This window comes from Poromitra crassiceps (assembly GCF_964638095.1).
Source record: "Poromitra crassiceps genome assembly, chromosome: 15".
NCBI lineage: Eukaryota > Metazoa > Chordata > Actinopteri > Beryciformes > Melamphaidae > Poromitra > Poromitra crassiceps.
In genome coordinates this window covers 1,579,867-1,601,541 of record NC_139634.1, presented here as the reverse complement: position 1 = coordinate 1,601,541, position 21,675 = coordinate 1,579,867, and the positions used below count along the sequence as shown (strand labels likewise).

Here is a 21,675-nt window from a genome sequence, read left to right as displayed (position 1 = left end):
GTTTCATTGTCAATTTAGGCATTCCAGCGCACCCCGTACACGCGGCTCATTCACTTTGTGATTTCAGCGTGGGACATCCCTAAACCCTCACTCCCTCCCTTCACGTGAACGCACCTCTAAGGGGGTGAGTCAGTAAGGGGGCGGATTGGAATTGGGCCCAACACAACCACGTTGGCTGACTTGCGACAAATCCTGTTTGAGGAGTGGAATGCCATCCCACAGCAGTGTGTGACCAGCATGAGGAGGAGGTGCCAGGCTGTGTAATGGTTCTTCCACACGCTACTGAGGCTCCTGACTGTTTGTTAAATGGATAAATTGTAAAAATTTCCAATATGTCTTTGTTTCTTCCTTGTTACCGATAGACTTTCAAACCATCCAATCCACCAAACAAGAGTCAATAGCAACAGCAGAATAAGCTGTTTGGCGTTGGCAGAGAAGATTTGGCAAATTTTTCATGAGCGCGACCCACATACTCAGCTTTGCTGCTCATGTTCAAAGAGAAATAAACAGGCTTTCCAACGGTATAACATTTATTACCAAGAAGCATTGTTGAGCGTCTGAAGAAGAGCCGACCGGCTCGAAACGTCACGCAATATTTAAAAATAAAATAAAATAAAAAATACACGGGAAATACAGTGGTGTGCGGATCCATTACTTCTCTTTGATCCAGCACCCACCCTAGCTGTGTTGGATGTGATCCAGCACCCACCCTAGCTGTGTTGGATGTGCGTGCCTCCTCTATTTTTACTAAGAGGCATTGTTATAACAGAGAAATAATCTACCAAACACAAATTTCCAAACTTTTTGTTCGATGTTTATATATATATAATTATTAATTATGCTATCAATAATCGATAATTGATCATTAATTTTCCAGAATTTTGATTATGGAAATTATTCAAAATGCCAATCCCTAGTTGAGACCCAGTGTAATTATACAACATTGATGTAACTTTGCTCTTGTTTTGCGAATACATTTCCAATGTTCATCTACAGGTTTACTGAATTCAACAAAGCAAAAACTTTGTTCAAGGTCACTGTGAACTTCACAGTGACCTTGAACTTTGACCACCAAAATCTGACCAGTTTGAGTCAAAGTGGACTTTTAAGCCAAATTTGAAGAAATTCCGTCAAGGCGTTCCTGAGATATCGCGTTAACGGATTAGTCTGACGACTAATAAGACTGGGTTCCCAGATTGATCCACCACTGATTTGGGAACGTATTTTTTAGCCCCAACTGATTGGTTGCCATTAGTTGTCAATCATCAAACTCTTTGACCAATCGCAGTAGCAAAGCAGGACGATGCTGACGCGCCTCATAGCAACCATGTTCACTTCCCAGTGAAGACAACAGTGTGTTATAACATATAACTTATATGTTGGACCATTTTTGAGTTTCACTGAAAAACGGGCGAATGACAATAAGAGGAGGATTTGGCAGTAGCAATTAATTCATAAATTAAGCTCTTACCAAAGGCGGTAGGAAACGTTAACAGATATGCTACACGTGTGTTGTTGCTGCGCTCTGTAATGCGTCATTGGTAGATTATTCCCGATGCCTACATCGACCAGCCAATCAGGTGTCTCGGACAGTATGGGCCCTATCGTTGTACGGCGCTATTGTTTGCGCTGTCTTTGCGCTGCGTTTGCGCGCCTCTTATCGCTATCGTCTGCCTCCACTGTCCAGTTTTGCGCTGTGATGACACAGGTGTAGGCGTGGCCCAGGCATGTCGGTGTCGGCCTATCATGTGTCTCGCGCAAGTGTCATTTAGCGCTGTGGGGAAGATACCCTCGGTATGTGGCGAGCGTAAAGAGAGGTCTGGGAGTTGCCCGCTCCAAAATAGGCGTTCCAGCGCAAGTTGTTAGAAAAAATCGCCTTGGGTGCTCTCAATTTTAACTCCAGGAAATAGCTGGTCTTAGCGCAAACGCAGACGTACGCCTGAGCGCAGACAGTCTCCACATCTCCGTGCAGTGCAGGAAATCCTTGATTGGATCCATTTATGCACGGCATGGATGTCACTCTCCACTCACGCCTGCAAACACTCTTCTCTCCTCAGAATGCCACGTTGATTTTCAACTATAGCCTACATTGCAGAAAAAAACACATCTTGATTTAAAAATGAGAATTCGTTTGTCTGGTTTTATTAGGCTACATAATTCCCGACCATACAGGTCTGTGGTGTAACATTAGATTACTTTAGGTAGGAGAGGGTAGGAGAAAATAAAAAGCAAATGTTGATCTTTTCCAACCATTATACGTTTAATAGCACCGCAGTAGCCCTCTCCACTTCCCTCGTCGGGGGAGAGAGAGACACCCTCTCGCCATCAAGCAGACAGTGACGGAAGCATGTGTCTTTATGTGCGCCAAGGGGAAAATGATGGGCTAAATTGGCGGGATTCGATGTATATTTATTAATAGAAACGAATAGAAAATAGCTGATTAATAAAATGTGTGCTGGTGGAACGAAATTCAACTTCAAATAGAGCAGCATCACCCATCGCCGGCTCTCAGTACGCTGCGCAATTACGCATGCAGTATAGGCCCGCAGCGGAGATGCAGGAGAAGAGAGTCTGAAAAGGGATAAGCATACGTCCATACAGTCATACGTTTGGGCAGCAGCCCTTTTTCAGCGTGTGAAATGGCAATAATACACAGGTGATTCACAGGTCGGCATGAGCACGTTATTTGATTTCTATGACAGCCTCACATCTCTCTCTCTCTCTCCCCATCTAGGCTATCTTTTCTCTGTCCCTCTTTCTCTCTCTCACTCTCCCTCTCAGTGAAGGAGGAAGCTGCTGGCGTGACGTTGTGGTTTTATGGGCATGCATGAGCACACCTCCACAATGCTTTTGGGCATAAACACGCCTATACGGAGATGTGCGCCGAGATGACGTGAACCGCAGCGGGCCGACACGCCCACAATTAGGGCTTTGCGCGGCGCTATTCCAGCTCAAAATGGGCGCTTACCGCCATCGGGAAGATAGAGCCCTATCTGTCCAAAATAAGTGCCAGGGTATAGGCTCACTTCCAGACCCATATGAATCACTATGCAAATTCAACAAGTGCTGAAAACTGAAATCCATAGGGCAGTGATACTAAACTTGTGGTCCGGGGGCCAGATGCGGCCCGCAATAGGGTGCAGAGTGGCCCCCCGACCATTTTCTAATGGCTGTCAATGGCTTTGCTGCTCATGTTCAAAGAGAAATAAACAGGCTTTCCAACGGTATAACATTTATTACCAAGAAGCATTGTTGAGCGTCTGAAGAAGAGCCGACCGGCTCGAAACGTCACGCAATATTTAAAAATAAAATAAAATAAAAAATACACGGGAAATACAGTGGTGTGCGGATCCATTACTTCTCTTTGATCCAGCACCCACCCTAGCTGTGTTGGATGTGATCCAGCACCCACCCTAGCTGTGTTGGATGTGCGTGCCTCCTCTATTTTTACTAAGAGGCATTGTTATAACAGAGAAATAATCTACCAAACACAAATTTCCAAACTTTTTGTTCGATGTTTATATATATATAATTATTAATTATGCTATCAATAATCGATAATTGATCATTAATTTTCCAGAATTTTGATTATGGAAATTATTCAAAATGCCAATCCCTAGTTGAGACCCAGTGTAATTATACAACATTGATGTAACTTTGCTCTTGTTTTGCGAATACATTTCCAATGTTCATCTACAGGTTTACTGAATTCAACAAAGCAAAAACTTTGTTCAAGGTCACTGTGAACTTCACAGTGACCTTGAACTTTGACCACCAAAATCTGACCAGTTTGAGTCAAAGTGGACTTTTAAGCCAAATTTGAAGAAATTCCGTCAAGGCGTTCCTGAGATATCGCGTTAACGGATTAGTCTGACGACTAATAAGACTGGGTTCCCAGATTGATCCACCACTGATTTGGGAACGTATTTTTTAGCCCCAACTGATTGGTTGCCATTAGTTGTCAATCATCAAACTCTTTGACCAATCGCAGTAGCAAAGCAGGACGATGCTGACGCGCCTCATAGCAACCATGTTCACTTCCCAGTGAAGACAACAGTGTGTTATAACATATAACTTATATGTTGGACCATTTTTGAGTTTCACTGAAAAACGGGCGAATGACAATAAGAGGAGGATTTGGCAGTAGCAATTAATTCATAAATTAAGCTCTTACCAAAGGCGGTAGGAAACGTTAACAGATATGCTACACGTGTGTTGTTGCTGCGCTCTGTAATGCGTCATTGGTAGATTATTCCCGATGCCTACCTACATCGACCAGCCAATCAGGTGTCTCGGACAGTATGGGCCCTATCGTTGTACGGCGCTATTGTTTGCGCTGTCTTTGCGCTGCGTTTGCGCGCCTCTTATCGCTATCGTCTGCCTCCACTGTCCAGTTTTGCGCTGTGATGACACAGGTGTAGGCGTGGCCCAGGCATGTCGGTGTCGGCCTATCATGTGTCTCGCGCAAGTGTCATTTAGCGCTGTGGGGAAGATACCCTCGGTATGTGGCGAGCGTAAAGAGAGGTCTGGGAGTTGCCCGCTCCAAAATAGGCGTTCCAGCGCAAGTTGTTAGAAAAAATCGCCTTGGGTGCTCTCAATTTTAACTCCAGGAAATAGCTGGTCTTAGCGCAAACGCAGACGTACGCCTGAGCGCAGACAGTCTCCACATCTCCGTGCAGTGCAGGAAATCCTTGATTGGATCCATTTATGCACGGCATGGATGTCACTCTCCACTCACGCCTGCAAACACTCTTCTCTCCTCAGAATGCCACGTTGATTTTCAACTATAGCCTACATTGCAGAAAAAAACACATCTTGATTTAAAAATGAGAATTCGTTTGTCTGGTTTTATTAGGCTACATAATTCCCGACCATACAGGTCTGTGGTGTAACATTAGATTACTTTAGGTAGGAGAGGGTAGGAGAAAATAAAAAGCAAATGTTGATCTTTTCCAACCATTATACGTTTAATAGCACCGCAGTAGCCCTCTCCACTTCCCTCGTCGGGGGAGAGAGAGACACCCTCTCGCCATCAAGCAGACAGTGACGGAAGCATGTGTCTTTATGTGCGCCAAGGGGAAAATGATGGGCTAAATTGGCGGGATTCGATGTATATTTATTAATAGAAACGAATAGAAAATAGCTGATTAATAAAATGTGTGCTGGTGGAACGAAATTCAACTTCAAATAGAGCAGCATCACCCATCGCCGGCTCTCAGTACGCTGCGCAATTACGCATGCAGTATAGGCCCGCAGCGGAGATGCAGGAGAAGAGAGTCTGAAAAGGGATAAGCATACGTCCATACAGTCATACGTTTGGGCAGCAGCCCTTTTTCAGCGTGTGAAATGGCAATAATACACAGGTGATTCACAGGTCGGCATGAGCACGTTATTTGATTTCTATGACAGCCTCACATCTCTCTCTCTCTCTCCCCATCTAGGCTATCTTTTCTCTGTCCCTCTTTCTCTCTCTCACTCTCCCTCTCAGTGAAGGAGGAAGCTGCTGGCGTGACGTTGTGGTTTTATGGGCATGCATGAGCACACCTCCACAATGCTTTTGGGCATAAACACGCCTATACGGAGATGTGCGCCGAGATGACGTGAACCGCAGCGGGCCGACACGCCCACAATTAGGGCTTTGCGCGGCGCTATTCCAGCTCAAAATGGGCGCTTACCGCCATCGGGAAGATAGAGCCCTATCTGTCCAAAATAAGTGCCAGGGTATAGGCTCACTTCCAGACCCATATGAATCACTATGCAAATTCAACAAGTGCTGAAAACTGAAATCCATAGGGCAGTGATACTAAACTTGTGGTCCGGGGGCCAGATGCGGCCCGCAATAGGGTGCAGAGTGGCCCCCCGACCATTTTCTAATTCACAATGAAAACTAATGTTAAACTAGAATGACCGCACCGCGGATTTATGCCTCCGCCATTAGTTCAATCTTGAGTCCAAATCGCCATTTGAGGCAAATTGGAAGAAATTCCGTCAAGACGCTCCTGAGACGTTGCGTTACAGAGCTTGGAAATTGGGTGTGTGAGGTCACATTGACCTTGAACTTTGACCTTTAACCATCAAAGTCTAATGAGTTTAACCTTGAGCGCAAGTGGAGGTTTGAGGCAAATTTCATTAAATTCCGTCAAAGCGTTCCTGAGACCTCACGTTAACGAGCATGAAACGAGCGGTCGTGATGTCACAGTAACCTTGAACTTTGACCACCAAAATCGAATCAGAAAGAAATTCCATCAAGGCATTCCTGAGATATGGCGTTAACAAGCTTGAAAATGGCATTTGAGAGGTCAGAGTGACCTTGACCTTTGACCTGTGATAACCAAAATGTAATCAGTTCATCCTTGCGTCCAAGTCGATGTTTGAGGCAAATCAGAAGAAATTCCATCAAGCCGTTCTTGAGATATCGCTTTAACGAACTTGGGAATGGCATTCGTGAGGTCACAGTGACCTTGACCTTTGACCACCAAAATCTAATCAGATCATCCTTGAGTCTAAGTCGATGTTTGAGGCAAATTTAATTAAATTCCGTCAAGGCCTCTATCGCCGGCGGAGGCATTATAAAATTTGACTGAGCTGCAGCTAAATTGTCAAATATGGTCATCTGCTCCCCGCCCAGACACTTACAGTATATATGTACTTACCTAATTTAACTTAACTAACTATTGTGAGACTAAACTCCGGCTGACAAAATCCTAAAATCCGCTACAGAAAAATGTATATTAATGTTTGTTTATTAACTGGCCCCTGGCGTCTTGTCATTTTGCACAAGTGGCCCCCGGGCAAATCAAGTTGATCGGGGGCTGTCATCGGGGCTGGATACCAGGCTAATTCTAAGGAGTCTCTCTGGACAAATGAAATAAAATAAATTACCTTCAGATCTCTTTAAGCACCAACTGCTTTACTGTCAAAGTCCGACTGCCAAAGTGCCACTGAGCAAGGCAGCACACCTGAAGCTGTGATGCTACACATGATGTAGGGCAGTGGTTCTCAATGTGAGGTCATTGATGGGGTTCCAGGGGGTTCCCAGCAAATGTATTAATTGTCCCTGACTGACCGTTCACTAGGGGTGTCAAAATTCATCGTATAATCGATGCATCGCGTTGCGGACGTGTGAATCGAATCGTTGAATCGTTTATGTTTACATTTCTGTTGACATTCAGATTTTAAAGCACTTTAAAGTAATAAAGGGACTTGATATTTTTCTGACTGCTTGTATTAATTGATGAAAAAGTAGCCATGTGTAGTAACAGTACAGAAAATTGAGGATTTTATACTTGGAGCTGCAATACTGTTGGAGCTGTATCGAGATGAATCGTGAGGCCAGTGAAGATTCACAGCCCTAACGTTCACACTAAGGTGAGTTGCTTTTCAACTCGAGCGAACGGGCAACGAGGCGAAAATTGCTTCATTCGTGCCGCGAAAACTCATGTCTCTCACCTCATTGGCGCCACCTGTGGTAAAATATCATCTACTCATGTGTTTGCAATGACTTTGTATGTAATCTCATCATGCGAATCTCATTTGCGAAAATCACCCTGGTGTGAACGCAGTTAAACTGAATTATTCTGTCATTTTAGAATGACTGTTCTGACCATAGTTTCTCTGTTATTTCTCTGCCTACATTACAATAAAGATAGTCATGGAGTGCTGGACTAAATCATACCTAACAGACAACATCTCATCAAATGGGGGTCCGTGGCTATAATGTGGACTAAATTAGTAATTAAAAAGGTTGAGGACCACTGATGGGAGGGTAGTGTTTCCTACCTGTGTGTGCTGTGCCTGTGTTGTGTGTATCTTACCCTTTGTGTGTGTGTGTGTGTGTGTGTGTGTGTGTGTGTGTGTGTGTGTGTGTGTGTGTGTGTGGTATGTGTATGTTGTGTGTATCTTACCTGTGTGTGTGGTATGTGTGGTCTGAAGTTCATGCTGTTCTTCTGCTTCATGTGCTGCTGCTGCCTGATGAGTGACAGCAGGGCGGCCTTCTGGTTCTGGTTCTGTGCGTTGGGGGGCCGGGGTGGGCCGGGCCCCGGGCCCATGGCCTCGAAGTGGGACAGGGGCTTGGTGTTGCTGTAGTTCAGCATGGCGGACGGGGCCTGGGCGCCCGGCGCTGGCGGGTGACTGAGCGGGGGTCCCGCGGTCGGGTGGCCCAGCATGTTTTGGTGGCCCCCGGGGGGCCCCTGCATGTACCCGGCCCCCGCCTTGGGGGAGCCCTTGTTGGGCTGGCCGGGCATCAGCAGCTGCTTGGGGGTGTTGGGGTTGAAGTCCTGGGGATACAGGGAGGGGCTGGTGGGCTTGTCCATACCAAAGGCGCCCCCTAGTGGGCTCTGGGAGGGTTTGGCGGTCTGGGGCCAGGGCGGGGGGTGCGGGTGGGGCCCCTGGGCGTGGAACTTGGGCCCCTGCTGCTGCTGCTGCTTGTGCTGCAGCTGGCTGTGCAGGTGCTGCACTCTCTGCTGCTGGGCAGCCAGCTGCTGCAGCTGCTGGGCGGGTGACAGGTCTTTGGGGACAGGGGGGCCGGGGGGCAGGAGGTGCTGCCTGGGGGGTGCCCGCTCGCCTGGGCCCGGGGGGTGCCCGCTCGCCTGGGGGGTGCCCGGGCCCCGCTCCCCGCCGGCTCGCCCGTCCCCTCCCGAGGGCGAGCTGGTGGGGAGCGGAGGTCCGGAGGAGGTGGGCCGGACGTGGGGAGAGCAGGTGCCAGAGTCCTGCTCGAACACCGCCGCCGGAGAGTACTCGGTCTTCACGTTGACCAGGTCCGGAGGGAGGAGCCCCGGCTGGCCCTGAGAGGCTCCGCCTCCTCCCGGCCCGGGCGTCAGGTCTGGTGGGTCCTTGCGGTCCTCGAAGCCGTCGTTCAGGATGTCCTGGATGTAGAGATGCAGACTTTACTCAAGATCATTCATTATAAGTCATATTAATGAGCAATCAGCTTTTGACATAGAAAATAGAAAATGTGGGTTTTTAGGCCGACTCAACAAGTTAACCAACCAACCAACCAAACTTGCTGTATTAGCTGTCGCTGTACCTGTAGATATGCGGTATTGCAATGTTAAATGTTGAAGGGCCGCCCTCAAAACTTTGGATTGGTTCTGCGATAAACACTATAGTTTTTTTGGGGTGTAATTCTCCCACACTGGACTTCCTGCCTGCTAGCTTGGCTTTCTTCTTCCTCTGTAGAAGCGGTGAAAGTTAAATTTCCCCCTTGTGCTGTTAAATCCTTTCAGCAAAACATTTAGACAATCAGCACATTGTCGATTAATTGGTTAATACATGTTTGATGGATTCTTAAGGGCGATGAATGGATTGGTGATGAATCATGAACATCCCTACCTGGATGTCCTCGTAGGCCACGGAGCGGTTGAGCTCCTCCATCAGCTCGGTCCACTCCTGCTCGTTCAGGTTGAGGTCGGGGAACAGGCTGTTGTTGGCTCCGCCCCCCGCCAGGCCGAGGCCGGGCAGCATGCAGGGCAGGATGTCGTCTGGTTCCTGCTTCAACTCCTTCAGCCGGAAGTCGTGGAGCTCCAAGTCCACCCTGCCGCCCGGGTCCCCCCTGCCGCTCGGGGGCTCGCCTGCTGGAGGCCCGTGGCCCGCCCCGTGGCCCGGCCCGTGGGCCCCGTTGGAGGCCAGCGCATCGCTGATCCCCAGCTTGGAGTCCAGCGGCGAGCCGTTGGGGGCGCCATTGTCCAGACACGACTTCTTGCTGGGGGGGAAGCCGTCGCTGAACCCGTTGACCTGCTCTCGGCCCAGCGGGGAACTGGCGCTCTCCAACTTCCTCTTCACCGTCTCCTGCAACTACACAACCAGTTCAACATTAACATCTGGTTACCATGACTCCTGCAACTACACAACCAGTTCAACATTAACATCTGGTTACCATGACTCCTGCAACTACACAACCAGTTCAACATTAACATCTGGTTACCATGACTCCTGCAACTACACAACCAGTTCAACATTAACATCTGGTTACCATGACTCCTGCAACTACACAACCAGTTCAACATTAACATCTGGTTACCATGACTCCTGCAACTACACAACCAGTTCAACATTAACATCTGGTTACCATGACGACCCAGGTTCACCCCAGCATCACTCACAGCAGGTGTTGCACTTTACAATGAGACATCATGACACAAATACAATATAAGCCTTTTGCCTGTTTTCCGAGGGCTTTCCCACTGAGCTGCCTGCTATTGGTCCTTGATTGAGGGCTTTCCCACTGAGCTGCCTGCTATTGGTCCTTGATCGAGGGCTTTCCCACTGAGCTGACTGCTATTGGTCCTTGATCGAGGGCTTTCCCACTGAGCTGCCTGCTATTGGTCCTTGATTGAGGGCTTTCCCACTGAGCTGCCTGCTATTGGTCCTTGATCGAGGGCTTTCCCACTGAGCTGGCTGCTATTGGTCCTTGATCGAGGGCTTTCCCACTGAGCTGCCTGCTATTGGTCCTTGATCGAGGGCTTTCCCACTGAGCTGACTGCTATTGGTCCTTGATCGAGGGCTTTCCCACTGAGCTGACTGCTATTGGTCCTTGATCGAGGGCTTTCCCACTGAGCTGCCTGCTATTGGTCCTTGATCGAGGGCTTTCCCACTGAGCTGACTGCTATTGGTCCTTGATCGAGGGCTTTCCCACTGAGCTGACTGCTATTGGTCCTTGATCGAGGGCTTTCCCACTGAGCTGACTGCTATTGGTCCTTGATCGAGGGCTTTCCCACTGAGCTGCCTGCTATTGGTCCTTGATTGAGGGCTTTCCCACTGAGCTGACTGCTATTGGTCCTTGATCGAGGGCTTTCCCACTGAGCTGACTGCTATTGGTCCTTGATCGAGGGCTTTCCCACTGAGCTGCCTGCTATTGGTCCTTGATCGAGGGCTTTCCCACTGAGCTGACTGCTATTGGTCCTTGATCGAGGGCTTTCCCACTGAGCTGCCTGCTATTGGTCCTTGATCGAGGGCTTTCCCACTGAGCTGACTGCTATTGGTCCTTGATCGAGGGCTTTCCCACTGAGCTGACTGCTATTGGTCCTTGATCGAGGGCTTTCCCACTGAGCTGACTGCTATTGGTCCTTGATTGAGGGCTTTCCCACTGAGCTGACTGCTATTGGTCCTTGATCGAGGGCTTTCCCACTGAGCTGACTGCTATTGGTCCTTGATCGAGGGCTTTCCCACTGAGCTGCCTGCTATTGGTCCTTGATCGAGGGCTTTCCCACTGAGCTGACTGCTATTGGTCCTTGATCGAGGGCTTTCCCACTGAGCTGACTGCTATTGGTCCTTGATCGAGGGCTTTCCCACTGAGCTGACTGCTATTGGTCCTTGATCGAGGGCTTTCCCACTGAGCTGACTGCTATTGGTCCTTGATCGGCGAGCTGCACGATCACAGCTGACATGGCAGTCACGCCCAAAGCAGTCTTTTCTATCGTCTATTTGACTCTAATCAACACATCATCCAACATGTCCGCCGAGACGACAGGCCGATAAAATGAGGGTTTAATTATGCCCAAATGCTCCGTGTTTGTTTGACAAACTGGTCTTATTTTGCCCAGTGAAGAAGACGCACCTTTTGAAATGAACTGTATCTATGTCTCCATCTGCCAGTGGGCCAAATGTGCTCATTCCACTACAGCAGAGCCATAGAGATATAACAGTTGTTTCATCTCCATTCACTCCAACGGACTTGTTTTTACCTCGCAATAGTTCCTGGAAGTAAGGTTCTGGATTAAGCAGGAAGTAAGGTTCTGGATTAAGCAGGAAGTAAGGTTCTGGATTAAGCAGGAAGTAAGGTTCTGGATTAAGCAGGAAGTAAGGTTCTGGATTAAGCAGCGCTGTAGAGAAGTAAGGTTCTGGATTAAGCAGGAAGTAAGGTTCTGGATTAAGCAGGAAGTAAAGTTCTGCATTAAGCAGCGCTGTAGAGAAGTAAGGTTCTGGATTAAGGTTCTGGATTAAGCCGGAAGTAAGGTTCTGGATTAAGCAGGAAGTAAGGTTCTGGATTAAGCAGGAAGTAAGGTTCTGGATTAAGCAGGAAGTAAGGTTCTGGATTAAGCAGGAAGTAAGGTTCTGGATTAAGCAGAGCTGTAGAGAAGTAAGGTTCTGGATTAAGCAGGAAGTAAGGTTCTGGATTAAGCAGGAAGTAAGGTTCTGGATTAAGCAGGAAGTAAGGTTCTGGATTAAGCAGGAAGTAAGGTTCTGGATTAAGCAGGAAGTAAGGTTCTGGATTAAGCAGCGCTGTAGAGAAGTAAGGTTCTGGATTAAGCAGGAAGTAAGGTTCTGGATTAAGCAGCGCTGTAGAGAAGTAAGGTTCTGGATTAAGCAGGAAGTAAGGTTCTGGATTAAGCAGCGCTGTAGAGAAGTAAGGTTCTGGATTAAGCAGGAAGTAAGGTTCTGGATTAAGCAGGAAGTAAAGTTCTGCATTAAGCAGCGCTGTAGAGAAGTAAGGTTCTGGATTAAGGTTCTGGATTAAGCCGGAAGTAAGGTTCTGGATTAAGCAGTGCTGTAGAGAAGTAAGGTTCTGGATTAAGCAGCGCTGTAGAGAAGTAAGGTTCTGGATTAAGCAGCGCTGTAGAGAAGTAAGGTTCTGGATTAAGCAGGAAGTAAGGTTCTGGATTAAGCAGGAAGTAAGGTTCTGGATTAAGCAGAGCTGTAGAGAAGTAAGGTTCTGGATTAAGCAGGAAGTAAGGTTCTGGATTAAGCAGGAAGTAAGGTTCTGGATTAAGCAGGAAGTAAGGTTCTGGATTAAGCAGGAAGTAAGGTTCTGGATTAAGCAGGAAGTAAGGTTCTGGATTAAGCAGAGCTGTAGAGAAGTAAGGTTCTGGATTAAGCAGGAAGTAAGGTTCTGGATTAAGCAGGAAGTAAGGTTCTGGATTAAGCAGGAAGTAAGGTTCTGGATTAAGCAGGAAGTAAGGTTCTGGATTAAGCAGGAAGTAAGGGTCTGGATTAAGCAGGAAGTAAGGGTCTGGATTAAGCAGGAAGTAAGGGTCTGGATTAAGCAGGAAGTAAGGTTCTGGATTAAGCAGCGCTGTAGAGTTGCAGCAGAATGGACCGTTTGTGATGTACTTTGAAAGGGTCAGATGTTTAAAGAGTCAAATTGTACATTATTATTTGATGCATTCAAACATACTTCCTGGAACTATTCCCCTGCACACACTATAGCTGCGTGAGTCACATGACGAGCAGACATTTTAGGACTTCTGTTGGCACCACTCTCTCTTTAAATCTTCTCTGAGTTTGAAAAGATCAGCTATCTACCTTTAGCGTGCACGCACACACAGAGAAATCCCATTTGTCAGTTCCTGTGGTAATATTCCCATGCTGTAAGGTGACAGTGAAGGCCTCGTCTCTTCCAGGCAGCAGAACGCTGGTGGTGCATTTTTTAACAAGGACGTTCCATCTGCTCTGCCTCCTGTTGGATCTCTGTTTCCTGCTTCTGTGACCGACTGACATACAGACGTGTGTACTAACTAGAGACATACAGACATGTGTACTAACTAGAGACCTAACAATATTCTTTGTAGGCTATACGAATAAAGAAATGCAGCTGTACACAATGCAGGGCAATTTTCACAAGTTATCATCAATAATATCAATAATAATCTTTCTTCTTTTTAAATATTGTGATAAATATCGTATTGTGGACTTGCCATCGTGATATTATCATATATATATCCTATGCTTTAGCAAATTTATGCACATTTCTTTTGTAAACAATGTTTATTAGTCTTAACTTTATGCACAAATTACTGTTGTTTTTTAAGTACCCCTTAACTTTTGTAAATGCCCCCACTCTTTAGACAGTAAGGGGGCAAAAGATGCCCCCAAAATATATATATGTACAGTGTTTGAATTTCCTACACTGGCAGAGGTAGACAGTGTGAAAGGCAGAGCAGAGGAGCAGAGCTCAGTCCAAAGTCCATGTGAGAGCTAACAGTGTGATCAGGTCAGGCCACGCCCACCCAGCAGTGTGATCAGGTCAGGCCACGCCCACCCAGCAGTGTGATCAGGTCAGGCCACGCCCACCCAGCCTGTCTGCTGCTGTGTGCTGCTTCATTGCACGGTTCACACACATTTTCATGGATACAACTTCTAAACTTTTCCAGGACTTTTAAAGGATCCATAACACAATTTCCATGTAGGCTAAATGTAAGGCGTAAACCGGGGACTTTACAAAATGTAAGTTTTGTTATGAACAACTGTCAGAATTCTAAACCAAGTTAGGAGTGGTTTGAGTCTACCAGATGTTTCTGTCCACACACCAATTGATCTTAATCACTCTTTTTTACCAGTTCATTGTCAGACAAAACGTAGCATGCCTGGAGTGAGAAGGGGCTGGATTCCATCAGAGACCTATACATAGATGTATGTATGTCATGTAGAAGGCTCATCGACCCTATTTCAGCCCAATTATGGCAAACTTTGCAGTATTCTAGGTTCTACAGTTGATTCAATTTTTTTGGTAAATTCTGCGATTCCAGGCGCATTTCATTATGGCTCTACAGACTCTTACAGATTAAATCTTTTAGAGTTCATAGACACTGAATGCTGAATCTCACATCATGACCAAGATGTGTCTATCCACCTTATTTTTGGCGGCCATTTTGCCTTACGTTAAGTATGGGTTCTATTTCCGGTGTAACCAATTTAGATAACCCCCCAGCCCCTGACAAAAAAAACGTCTATGAGGATTTTACCCTTTTACAGCAGAGCCATTCTGCTCTACAGCCGTGTCGTTCGGGTGCTGGGATACGTAATGCATTGTGGGTAGTCGGCTACTAACTGGCTAATGTTAGCGGCTAGCTAGCTATGTTACATGGCAGTAAAACGCCACCAAATTGATTTAACTTTTAACCATTTCGAGCAACACACATTTCGAGTTTCCATACGGACCTCCAGCGTTGGTTAGTTGTTTATAACGTGACTATATTTATAACTTTTATAACGGACTCCAGCTTCCGGTTTATAATTCGGGTCTGCAGCCAGAGTATAACAAAGGAAATGGCAAGCGGCAACAATGAGTCACGTTAAACCGGACCTTGTACCCACGCTTCTTTTTTACAGTGGGGCATTCAAAAATAAGGTGGATAGCATTTTGGATTCAAACTCAACTCCTCTTGAAGTGAAATCCTCCTGAATGTCGTTCACTTGACAGGGTTTCAGCACCAAAGTAGTTTTCCTCCTGTAAAAAACAGGTTTTTTCCACAGTCACAGCTGGAGAAAGGGACTCTGTCACTGTGAGCGGACCTGACTAACAGGACTAACTGTTCAACACAGCAGAAGACTCATCCAGGCTAGTCTAGTTCACAGGAAGGGACATTGATGACCAGTCTAGTGCACAGGAGGAAGTGACATCAGCCTGCGTTAGCAGCATGATGCACCACATCACATTGTGCTGTCTAAATCAACAGACTGTATACTATACACTACACCAGAGCCGTATAATAGAAGAGTTCCGACATCTCCATTCACTCCAATGGACCAGTTTTTTTCCAGGAAGTAGAAAGTGGAACTCTTCAGTAAAAAAAGCAGCACTGTCGAGTTGCATCAAAATAGACAGTGTTGTACTTTGAAAGGGTTTTTCATCCCTTGAAATGAATCAAATTGTACATTATCGGCTTTATTTTAGCATGCAAAAGTAGCGCGAGACCCATTCCTGGCTGTTCATTGGCTAATGATTCTTGCATTTTGGTCCTCCGCTGACGCCACTCTCTTACTAGAGGACACTACACTACACCAGTGGTTCCCAAAGAATGCCGCAGGCCACTTTGAAAACGGAAAATATTTCGGCGCCCACCCAACTCTTTAATCACAACCCTGATCAACACACCAAACTAAGATGAAGTAGCCATTTCCCTATTAAATAAATATTTATTTATATCTTATGTGTAAAGGGGAGACTTGTGGCTTCCCATAGAACCCATTTTCAGTCAGATATCTGGAGGTGAGAGGTCAATGGCGTGGGTTGAGATCTGCTCTAGCTTTTCCATATTGTGTACACAGATATGGTAATACATTTAATAATGGTGCAAAACATAACATGTTCTTGGAGGAGGGCCACCAAACCTCTCATCAAATACGTGCGCCAAAGTCTTCCACAAACTTAGGGAAAACACTGAGTATTGTATTTTATTGTTAAATCTATTGTTTGTTTTGCTGACTTGTATTCTGTATTTTGTTGTGTAAAGCAGCTTGTAAACCGATTAAGAAAGGTGCTATAAAAACAATTGGCTTATTCTGGTGATTAATACATAGAAATCAAGTTGTTTAGAAATGCACATGTAGACATGCACATTATGGTTAACATAATAATCAGCAGCTTCCTCTCTGCTCCCTCAGACAAGCTGGAGGAAAACACTGGAGTCATGTGACCCACAGGCAGCATGGCCACAGACAACAACACTGCATCTGTCAATCACTGCTGCGCACACAGTTTCATCTGCACATCTTCCACCAATCAGCACAGCTTCACCCACTTATTGGAGTGTCATCATGTAAACGGCCTCCTTTATCGGATAAAGGCCGTTATCAGTTTATGAGAAAACCGATAAACACACGTAGGTTTCTGCAGAATCATCAGGTTTATTCATTGCCGTCACGCAGTTTATTTACTGAGGGCATGTAAACGTGGAAATCTGATTATTGCCAGTTTCCTGATTATTCTCAGTTATCCGTTTATTGTTTGCATGTAACAAACACGTTGCCAGATTGTTTTACTTTTGATGAAGTCGAGTGAGGGGGAAATAGCGTTGGGCTGGTAGATGACATTTGGGCGGTTTTTGTCAACATTTGGCGGGGGTTTAAAAAATATTGTGAGAACAATATTACAAAAACAGGCTGTCATTTCAGGCTCAAAATCACATAAATTCAGAAAGCTTTGTTTAGAGTCCACTCACTCATTATTTGCTCATTTCATTTGAGAAATATTTGAGTGCCATGAGTTGTATTCAATCATTGTTTACCATAGATTCACAATACTTCCTTGTCAGCTTTCTTTCTTTTTGTCGCCAATTTGCACTGCGACAGATTTACTGATCAATTAAAAAACTAGTTTTTGGTGTGTGTGTGTGTGTGTGTGTGTGTGCGCACCTTCCATCCTATAATTTTTCAAATAGGTTGGATTTTGGTGTTTTTTGCGCCTCACATTTCATGACAGCATTTGATCCTTTCATTGTGGTTGTGCACTACGATGACAGAGTTGCATTACGCAATTTGTGCATTGGTTGTCTGACTGCACTCTTTGTGGGCTGCGAACGCGATATCCCAGGGGTTTTCAAAGTGGGAGGCTGGCCTCCCCAGAGGGGATACAAACAGTTTCAGGGGAGGCTCAGTGAATGGAAGTGAATAAATATGACTTTAGTTAAGACAAAAGGAGATGACAGAATAGCTGAAATGTTTGAGTCAGAGTCAGAAACAAATAAATGCCTTCAGCAGACCTTTTTATGTATTTGATGTAGTCTGAAGTCAAACAGCGATATCAGGCTATCTTGACTCAATTATTGAGTGTCTATGGGATCAAATAACAATCACGATCCCATAGACATCTAGGAATTAAGCGAAACTAAACATGTAAACTGCGAGCGGGGGCTCCCAGGCTTATCCGAGGGCCAAGGTGAGGCCCGCAGTGTCACACTTTTAAAACCTCTGCGATAGCCTATTTATCCAACATTCTTATCTTTGGTTGGTTTGATGCAGATATCATGCTTTGTATGCTTATGTGCTTTCTACTGCTTGTGTAATGGTTTTACGGTTTTACACAGGTTTCTGGCAACGTTATGATTTGGGATAGTTTTTATTGAATTGGGCTGGTTTTACCCGTAATTTGCAATTGGGCTGGAAACTGTCATCTGATCTGGCAACCCTGCAGAGGGATCAGCTGGAGTGACACCTGCAGCAATGGCACATGCTTGGAAGCTGCTGCTGCTGCTGTGGTGAAAAGCCCCCGCCTACAGCTGCAGTGGCTTTCCCCCCTGCCGCATCACAGACACGCTGGGGAAACCCACAGAGCATCAGTGTGTGATGATGATGATGTGGTGCTGGGGGGGGAGAGATCCACTCACCGCTATCAGAGTGCTGTTCCGGCTCTGCTCACCGCCCCCTCCGCTCTCCCCCGGGTCCGTGCCTCCTCCTCCTCCGCCCGCGCCTCTCTGCCCCCCCTGGTCCCCGGAGCTGGGCTGGGGCTGCCGGTGCTTGTTGGAGCGCTTGGCTTTGGTCTGCAGGCAGCGCTGGTGCAGGGCGAAGGTCTGCTGGCGCTCCAGCTCCAGCCGCTCCAGCGCCGTGCTCTCATAGCGGCTCTCGCAGCTGTTGTGGTGCCGCCGGAAGAGCTCGATTCTCCGGCGGAGCCGCTCCATCACCGCGCTGTGTCGCGGTGCAACAAAATCCGCCATCATCAATAAAGACTTGTGGTAAACTCCCCGACTCAGGTTTCGTCCATAAAATGCTGAATCTGCTTCCTTTCAGTTTGGGCGTCTACACCCCCCCTTCTGCCCTTTACAAAGAATCCTCTGCTGCCTCCATGGAGTCAACCTTTGTCTTGCTAATGGCCTTTAGTCACAGCGGCAGGCACTACCAGAGAGGGAAATCAAGGTTTTTTGGTGGAATTCCATTCAGCCAGGCATTCTTTACTAACTTACAATCAAGTTCACGTTAGTTAACAGCATTATCTCATTCTGTATTACATCTCAGTAAGTCACTGTATAACCTGCTGTGGTCTGCTAAAGCCACATTCCGTCTGATATTACAAAACAAACAGTGGGTCTTCCTGTGGTTTCAATACAAGCCAGCACTCACCAATGTGCGTGCAAACTGTTAATGCTTTAAATCACCATGTTCCCATTTCACAACCACTTCAAATCAATGAGATGTTGTTGTGCTGTCTGGCTCGTGTCGGGCTAGCTGCACATTCCTCTGCTCACAAACCAAAGTTACAGCGTCGAAAATTCCCAAAAACTTTGAGCTACTGGTAAAGTTGTGGTCATTACGGAGCTAGCTTAGCGTCCAACTCCACTACCAGACATTCCATATAAATAACGTTACTCATAATGGGAACACTATATCAGATGGCTAACTTGTTCAAAAGTTTATTTTGCTCCAAGTATTAGCTAGGTTAGCAAACAAGAGCTGGTTAGCTTTGCTGGCTAGCGTTAGCGCTCAGCCTGCCCCCCATCAAAGTTGACAGGATGAAAGTCTCACCGAGCTAATAACACACTGCCCACACTGCTACCATCAGCAACACGCGGCTATAGCCTGCCCAGTCCCCACAACAAGAGCACGGTGTTAAGGTCACTTACTGTGAGAGAAACGCTGCTGTCTGTCTGCCGTTAACACAGCATCTGTCTAGCAAACAGCTGATCCTCCGCCTCCTCGGTGTAGCTTAGCTAATAGCAGTTAGCTGCTAGCAAACGCTCTGTTTTGGGTAGCCGGGGCTAACGCTAGCTGGGCTAGCTAGGTGGCTAGCTCGGCAGTATCTAAATACAGCATGATGCCCTGCAGACTTTAAACTGCTTTGTCCCGGGTGTGGGTGTGGTCCGGGCCGAGCCGAGCCTGTCCGGGCTCTGGACGGGTCAGACAGAGCTAACAGCTAGCTCCTCTGCTCTGCTCCTCTGTGCTACAGCTTCTATTGTTTTCCAGCGGACAGGCAGCTCTCCGCCGCCATCTTGGAAACTTTCTCTTTTTTTTCCCCTCACAGATGGGAGTGTTGTCGGTGTACCCGCCTCAGTGACGAGTGACGGCAGAGAGCACCAATGAGAAGCAAGTTATGGGTCGGAACCTAATGATTGACAACCGGATGGACCAATAGGCAATGAGAACCCAGCCAGAATTAATGATTGACAGCATAAATGATCAAGAAGTTGTTCTTTTCCAACACAGGAGTCGGTCATGTCAGTAAATTTTTTCTTAAAAGTAGTAATAATATGCAATTTAGGCAACATATAATAATGCATATTTAATCATATATCATATTTAAAAAAATAATAAGACAAAGTGTGACTCATCTGTTTACCAAGTCAAGTGTAATACAAAAAATATTTCTCTTAATGTGAAGATTAAACTGGTAGAAACTCATGAGGACATCTTTAAAGCGGGGGGTCCCATTCACTCAATAAAGGTCAAAAACTGTAATTGTTCTGGTTTTTTGCCCTAGATAGAGATGTTGGCACACACCCTACCTACGCTGTTTGCAGGGATCATATTAGCATGTAACAGTTGAGATTTTCTCTCCTAAATGAAGTGCATACATTAAGCCAGGTCCTAGACTATTCCCAACTTTTTCCAACTCAGGGCCCGAAAATCTTAAAACTTTCCGCGGCCCTCCTCCGACCCCATAAAAAATATGGAGCCCAAATAATACATTCTCAGAGCACTTTTTATTTTCCAGTTGCTAACAGCATCTGAAACATGTTGCAGCATTTTCACCTCCTGCACGGACCACCGGAGGGGCGCGGCCCACAGGTTGGGAATCATTGGGTTAGACCAGAGGTTCCAAACTTTTCCATGCCAAGGTGCCCCCAAAAATAAAAAATAAATAAAAACCTATTGACAATACTATTATTGAAAATGTCAAAAATCACATCCAGAATATATTTCATTACTTTTATTAATGTAATGACCAAATAATTACATTTGTATCTGAAATAATTTATTTTGTTTTTCATTATAAACATTGTTCCAGAGTCAGACTACTGTATTATCCACACCAGGGGGAAATGACAATGAATGTGATGATGACTGGCAGGCAATTAGACAGATACCCATGGCAAATGTGATTTTTATGTGGAAGGAAAGGATTCAATTATATTTAACACTACACTAACTATAATTATAAGATATAATAAAATATATATTATTTTTTATACTGTAGTATTTACAAATATAACAATCATTTCCATCCCCATAAAGATGTTTTTTTAAGCATTAAGATTAATTTGCTGAGGCCCCGGCCCCCACTTTGAAAACCACTGGGTAGACAACTGGACATCCCATATTTGATATGATTTACATCCATCTGCATCCGATATAATAGTGTTTTAACTCCCTAGTAACTTGTTCTAGTTTCCACCATGATCTGCTGCTTGACTTTCAGACAGTTTTGTCTCACGTCTCTCTTGCTCAAGTGTTTTTCTGCCTCAGTTTTCACATCAGTTTCACAAATCTGTCAGTCAACATGGTGAGAATTGTTTCAACCAATAGGAGCTCTATCAGCATGATGAAGCTGCATAGCATTAGAAGTTTGCAAGATATGAGCAATCACACAGACTGCTTTTTTAGACTTTTCACATTACTTAGACAGTTGCCACTTGGACAAATTATTCCATACACAAAAACTGCACATCCAATGCAATATTTGTGTGATTCTAGTCTTTCAAGATTTAGTCAACATATGTGTAAAAATAAAAAGACATTATGAAAACTATGTTTTCTTAGGAGGGTTTGTCTTTGCCATCCACTCAGGAAGGCGGATCAGGAACTCATGTGACCAGTAGGATGTTTAGGATCTTTTCTTTTGAAGTTATCTACTCACCATCGTTGATATATAACATGTAACATTTAGAAATCTATGTGAAAAATGACAATGATTCACTTTGGCAACTAGAATTACTGATGGGGTTAACCCATTAGCTGCTTAAGTGTATGACCTCTAGCCTAACTAAACACCAAATCACTGCACTAGTACGGTAATCATTATATAATCAT

General features: G+C 45.7%; 1 protein-coding gene across 1 annotated transcript in view; it reads right to left on the bottom strand.

Annotated features, from left to right (window-relative positions):
* maml1 (mastermind-like transcriptional coactivator 1) overlaps positions 1-18,404 on the bottom strand; it is a gene marked incomplete at its 3' end in the record, with an annotated part of 42,461 nt that extends 24,057 nt beyond the window's left edge. Inside the window, exons 1-3 of the mRNA XM_083652102.1 lie at positions 18,042-18,404; positions 9,331-9,792; positions 7,905-8,864 (exon numbers count right to left, since the gene is read on the bottom strand). Of these exons, the coding sequence (XP_083508228.1) occupies positions 7,905-8,864; positions 9,331-9,792; positions 18,042-18,371 (1,752 nt within the window). The 5' untranslated portion in view covers positions 18,372-18,404. The remainder of the gene's footprint in view (positions 1-7,904; positions 8,865-9,330; positions 9,793-18,041) is intronic.
* Between the last annotated feature and the right edge of the window lie 3,271 nt (positions 18,405-21,675).